This window comes from Heptranchias perlo, chromosome 22 (assembly GCF_035084215.1).
Source record: "Heptranchias perlo isolate sHepPer1 chromosome 22, sHepPer1.hap1, whole genome shotgun sequence".
Classification (NCBI taxonomy): Eukaryota; Metazoa; Chordata; class Chondrichthyes; order Hexanchiformes; family Hexanchidae; genus Heptranchias; species Heptranchias perlo.
In genome coordinates, this window is record NC_090346.1 from 23,355,416 (window position 1) to 23,361,415 (window position 6,000).

General features: G+C 38.5%; 1 protein-coding gene across 4 annotated transcripts in view; it reads left to right on the forward strand.

Annotated features, from left to right (window-relative positions):
• Positions 1–4,944, forward strand: part of snrnp25 (small nuclear ribonucleoprotein 25) — a 33,590-nt gene extending 28,646 nt beyond the window's left edge. For all 4 annotated transcript variants that reach the window (XM_068003149.1, XM_068003150.1, XM_068003146.1 and 1 more), the window contains 3 exons: positions 1,445–1,519; positions 3,069–3,129; positions 4,675–4,944. In XM_068003149.1, the coding sequence (XP_067859250.1) occupies positions 1,445–1,519; positions 3,069–3,126 (133 nt within the window). In that variant the 3' untranslated portion in view covers positions 3,127–3,129; positions 4,675–4,944. The remainder of the gene's footprint in view (positions 1–1,444; positions 1,520–3,068; positions 3,130–4,674) is intronic.
• Positions 4,945–6,000: the final 1,056 nt, after the last annotated feature.

Here is a 6,000-nt window from a genome sequence, read left to right on the forward strand (position 1 = left end):
CTCTTCTTTTAATCTAATACAATCCTTAACTTTAGTTAACCATGGATGGATCACTTTTCCCGAGGAGATTTTTTTTCTCAATGGAATGTATATTTGTTGAGAATATTGAAATATTTCTTTAAATGTTTGCTATTGCTTTTCAACCGTCGTACCCTTTAATTTAATTTCCCAATCTACCTTAGCCAACTCGCCTCTCATATCTATGTAACTGATCTAAAATACAGATTACAAAGAAACAAAAATCACCTAAGTATGAATTTGTGCCAATGCACTGTGCCATAGACTGGGTGACACACTAATTCCCCACTTACGAGTTCCCAGCATTAGCGGACAAGTATCTGGGGAGGTACCATGTAAGACAAAGACACTTAGCTACGGACTAACGGGGAGAAACTTGGAGGGCATGGGGGGAGGGCAGTTTGGGAATTTTGGAGAATGCAATAGATTCATCATCTGCCAATGACAACCAATTGCAGCAGGTACAAAATTTTAATGGATTTTGAGGCCATTTATCAGGTCATTATTTGAAGAAGCAGAAGTCAAAGTAAGGCAGAATGGCAAGTGTGGGGCCTATAAATTACTCCCAAAAGTGTTTCCTGCCCCTTGTTGTTTCTTATCTCCACCCATACTGATTCTACTTCCTGATCCCCAAGTCAAGATCCTTCCTCGCTACTGTCTTTATCTCATCCTTTATTACCCCCCCCTCCCCCCACCACCTTTTCCGTTTTGTCTGTCTTTTCGAAAAGTCAAATACCCTGGAATATTTAGTTTCCAACCTTGGTCACCTTGCAACCACATCTCAGATCAAACCTATTTATCTCAATTTGTGCTGTTGCATTTCTTTCTCCAACTTCTGCAATGGGCGCACTGAAGTGACAAAGGTCCACAGCTGAAACATTAACTCACCAGTTCTCGCCATAGATACTGACTGACCTGCTGACTGTTTCCAACATTTTCTGTTTTTGATTCAAATTTCTGTTGCATTCTTTCCAATGGAAATGGTTGATTACAGGGGTCCAGGAAGAAGCCCTATAAATTTGTATTCAAAATGTAAACCTTTGGAGAAACAAATGGGAGACTAGGGAAGAATTCAGAATAAGTTTCTATTCCTCTTAAATAACCTGAAATGAATAACTGATGAGAAATTCTCCTTGTAATATTCAGAAACTGAAACAAACTCAAACCCAAGACCTATGTTTGTTTAATTCTTATTTTGCATTCCAAATATCAGCAAAAAATTTTAAGTGTATTGTAATAAAATAATTTCTGTTATATTTATATGTAATTTAATGTGAAATATTAGGAGCTCTTTTTGTTGGTGTTAGAGTGAAATGTTATAATCTTGTCAGTGTGCAGAAGAAAGAGTGAATGGAATGAATTCCATGAAATGTTGTGTGAATTACAAGGCTTTCTTTTTGCTATTTTCCTAATTGGACACTTATAGGAAATATATCTGGCGGACATACCTTCTGACATTTAATGGGGAGAAACTAACTGATGACAAAATGAAACTCAAAGAGTAAGTATTAACAAGCTCATAGAATATGATTTTCCCATCTTAAGTCCTCCCGATCACCGATAAGTAGCTTTAGGTTTTATCGCCTTTGAATAAAATTTTAAAATGCACATATCTTTCCATGGGTCATTTGATAGAAATGGTGAAATGTATGTCAAGGTGGTGCTGAAAGTCTCCGAGAAGGATAACTCCTGTATTGCAAGATAGCAGCTGAAATTCTTTGACCGAGTAGAAGGATGTAGAGTATGTTGTGAGAAAATATTGAAAAAAGGCAAAACATTTAAGGTTGCCTCATTTTCTCTGCTGCTTTATCATTTTTCCTGCCTGTTCTAGTATCCCCCAAAGAGATGGAGAATAGAGTAGGAAAGTGACATGAGGCCTCTTAACAGACTGGGCAAAACAGAACAGACAGGAAAAAGCAGAGAGAAAATGTAAGCAACCATAAATGCCTGACATGTGGAGGAACACTTCACCATGCTAAGAATGTCCAAACCAAACTATTTAGCTTCAGGTCGGCAAGAACCAAGAACCAAGGGTTAAAGACTCCCAAGTATTTGTAGGGATTCTGCTGCTTAACCAGCTGAAACCCCACAGCTTTTCAGTACAGAATATAGTAAACTTCCTACTTCTTTTCCAGCTAGGACCACCCTACCTTTTGGGGCATTGAATTATAAGGTTATGTGGAACTGAGTGAGAATGATTCCAGCCCACAGTTGCAGGTCTACCTATCAGGTCCCACCAATAAACCAAGCTGGCTAGAAAGTCGTCAGTAGTGTCTGGTATACCGCAAACCCATTTGGATTATTGAGTCTGCCACAGAGGATTGACTCTGTCCCAATCTCCAATCGCCAGACCTATCTTGAAGTTAACTAAACTCTAAGAGAACATGCTTGCCGTCTCCCTTTTGCCCATTGGAAAAGCTAAAAATAGTAACTTACAAAATATTCGTTAAGCATAGCTCAAACGGCATAGTCATTCAGTTTTAGTAGATAATTAACGCGGCCATTCGGAAACACTAGTCAATATATATAGCAAAACTTAAAATTATCTCACAAACAAATGTTCTCTTATATTAAACTTTGTCTGCTTAGAAAAATAGGAGGGTTTAAAACAAATATAAAGAAAATTCATAGGCTTCAAAAGCAAACATAACTCAATTGAGTTTTGCTCTAGTTGTTTGACGTTATCTGAATTACACAGTTGAATCACTAGGTTTGGATGTTATCCATTAACCTCAATGAAATGAATCAAAAACAAAACTTTTTATTCACAGTACATTTTGTGATTCAGTGGAAAACCCACAATTGTTTATTTAATGTCGTAAGTTTAAGGCCGGCTCCACTGTATTGTTTACTTTATCACACAGCTGCCAACGCTGGGACTGCTATAAACTGCAATGAATAGATAGAATTTGCTGCGTGGTAATTGTGCCTGGTTTCCTGTTGGCTCTTCAATTAATACATAAACTCACATACTTGTTAGCATGGAAAGGGAAAACTTGCCTAACAAGAAATGCTTACGTGATTCTAAAATGTAACTTTTACACTTGCAGTTATGGTATAAGGAATCGAGATGAAGTTACCTTCATAAAGAAGCTTCGTAAAAAATAAAAGGTTGGTATTCCTGTCAGTAGTTTGGGGGATTTTATTTTGTACTTAAAAGAGAAATATTGTTTAAGGAGAAAACTTTTAGGGTACAGTGTCTCCCCCATGTCTCATTCATACAATTTATCAAAAATCCAGTCTTGTTCAGAGTAAATGTTTCTCCAAACATGTCATGTGCCAAAGGAATCCCTACAGTTCAGGTCCTGTAGGAACCTACACCCCAAGATATAGGAACATAGGAACAGGAGTAGGCCATTCAGCCCCTCGTGCCTGCTCCGCCATTTGATAAGATCATGGCTGATCTGTGATCTAACTCCATATACCTGCCTTTGGCCCATATCCCTTAATACCTTTGATTGCCAAAAAGCTATCTATCTCAGATTAAATTTAGCAATTGAGCTAGTATCAATTGCCGTTTGCAGAAGAGAGTTCCAAACTTCGACAACCCTTTGTGTGTAGAAATGTTTTCTAATCTCGCTCCTGAAAGGTCTGGCTCTAATTTTTAGACTGTGCCCCCTACTCCTAAAATCCCCAACCAGCGGAAATTGTTTCTCTCTATCCACCCTATCCGTTCCCCTTAATATCTTATATGCTCAGCTAACAGCCACAGTTAGTCAGTGAGTGACTTCATTGACTCAATGAGGAGAATCCCAGTTTGAAGCTGTCAGTATTTCATATTGGCTGAGTGCACATCATTATTGGCAGTGAATTACAAGGTAGTGATTTAACTAATGAGGGATAATGTCATGAACACTCAAGAGAACTGCCTCAGTAGCTCCACAAGTTTATGGCTGTGGCTGAAGCATACAGACTAGAAAGGTTCTGGGTTCCTGGTGAGTAATCTCAGCTGGGGCGACAGTCGGTGAGGGTTACTGCTCCTGTTCACAAACCAACAACCCATGCCAGAAACACTTGCGTGAATGTTGGATGAGGACACTTCTGAAGTTGAATAGCTTGCACGTGACTAAAGGCCACTTGGGCAAAGTACCAGAGGCTGAGCGGCATCTGTGGAACTACACCACAGAAGGAGTCAACACTTTCAAAACGATTAAAATTGGCAAAAAAAAGAGAAGCACTCGATTTATTTACTTTGTTAATATTTATTATCTATGCAATGCTGATTTTTTTTTTGTTTTCATACCATTAGCTGTGTATGGTAGAACTGGCATTAAGTAGGTGAAAGGACAAAGATAGTGACATAGGGCTTCAAAATGTGCCTTTGTGTGTTTGGTATTGTGATCTAGCAGGCGATTGCTGGGAAATATCTACACACTGGGGTGAATTTCCTCCCACTCTACTGCTGTAAATAGTGAAATGGTGGAAACTCTGGATACCTTCAAACCCCTGCAGCAGTCAGCAGGGGTTTGAAGGTATCCAGTCAGTCAGGGGTTTGTTTGTAAACTACTGTAGCTTCACTTTCACATTGCCAGAATTTTCAACCAATTAGTTTTATGACTCACAATGAGGCGTCTTTTTTAATTATGTATTTTTTTCTTAAGGGGAAAAAGTTGAAAGCTACTTTAACACAGCTGCTTTTTTTGTTTTCCCCTCCAGATCTGCGTAACTGTTACAATGGCCTGAGGACAAATGTGTTCTTTGGAGAGATATCAGTTCCTCTCTTTCTGCTTCTGACAAAATTCTTTTCTCTATCGAACAATGGTAAAGGAAGAAAAGAAGCACACAGACTCGAATCATTCATTAGAACTTTAAAGGTCAAGTAAAGAAACACTTTTAGAATTGTCCATATTTGTAATTCTATGTACAGTATCCTAGTGACAGAATTGTTTTTCAGCAGAATAAAGTGTTGTCTACTTGTGTCTTTTAGAGATTAGCTTTTGTCTTTGCCCACTGATAACTATTAGTTTTTGTGTAGAAATTGTAGCAGCCTTTGGGCTTCAAGAGGCTGTCATTTTTCATTAAGTGACTACTTTTCTCACTTTGTCTAGGTCTAGGGAGCAAAAATGGATTTGGGATCACAGGTCATTATGATCAGGATTTTAAGATATCATTTCCCTTTCAACAATCGTACAACACTTCCTGTGAGCGCACCACGTCCCTCAAGAACAGGAAATGTGCTTCTTATGAGCTCTCCCTTTGCAGAGGCTGACAGTTGGCCTGCTAACAGTTAATGCAACTGTGATAAATTGCTGACTAGAATTTCTGTTGGATTTCCATTATGTCTTAAATCTGTTCGAATACAGGAATATCACCCATCAGACTAGACTTGTACAGATTAAAATCATTATAGAATTTATTTACAGATTAAACAATATTTAATCTTAAAAATTGGACAGAGCACTCTATAAGCACAATGCAGTATATATAGTTATAGAAAAGACATAGAGCTAGAAGGTGCACTTAAAACCAGTTATTCTTTCAGCCTTTCTCTATTAGTGATGTTCACAAAGGGTAAAATTCAACCTGTTTAAATGAGTGCATTGGGTGATAATCAGCGCTTCTGAGGCTTCAAAAACAATGGGGTAGAATTTATGCAGAGATTCTCCTAATTTCTCACCATAACATTGGCAGAAGATCGGAGAAACTCCCAGAGAATGTCGAACAACCGTTCTGCCATTTCACGGGTTTCCGCCAAAGTTACGGTGGGAGATTGGGAGAGCCCATAGAAATTCTACTTCTGACAATTAGCATAGTGCCTTAATATTTCTCCAAGATTAAAATACATTTACAAGAAGAATACTTGCGAGTAAGTAAATAGATTGGGGCCAAAAATCCGAGGTCCTTCCGGTACGCTCCCACTGTAAGTCCAGTGAAAGTGTGACGGAAGGGCTGCAAATTAGGCTGGCACCCAAATTTTTTTTTATTCATTCATCGGATGTGGGCAAGGCCAGCATTTATTATCCATCCCTAATTGCCCTTGAG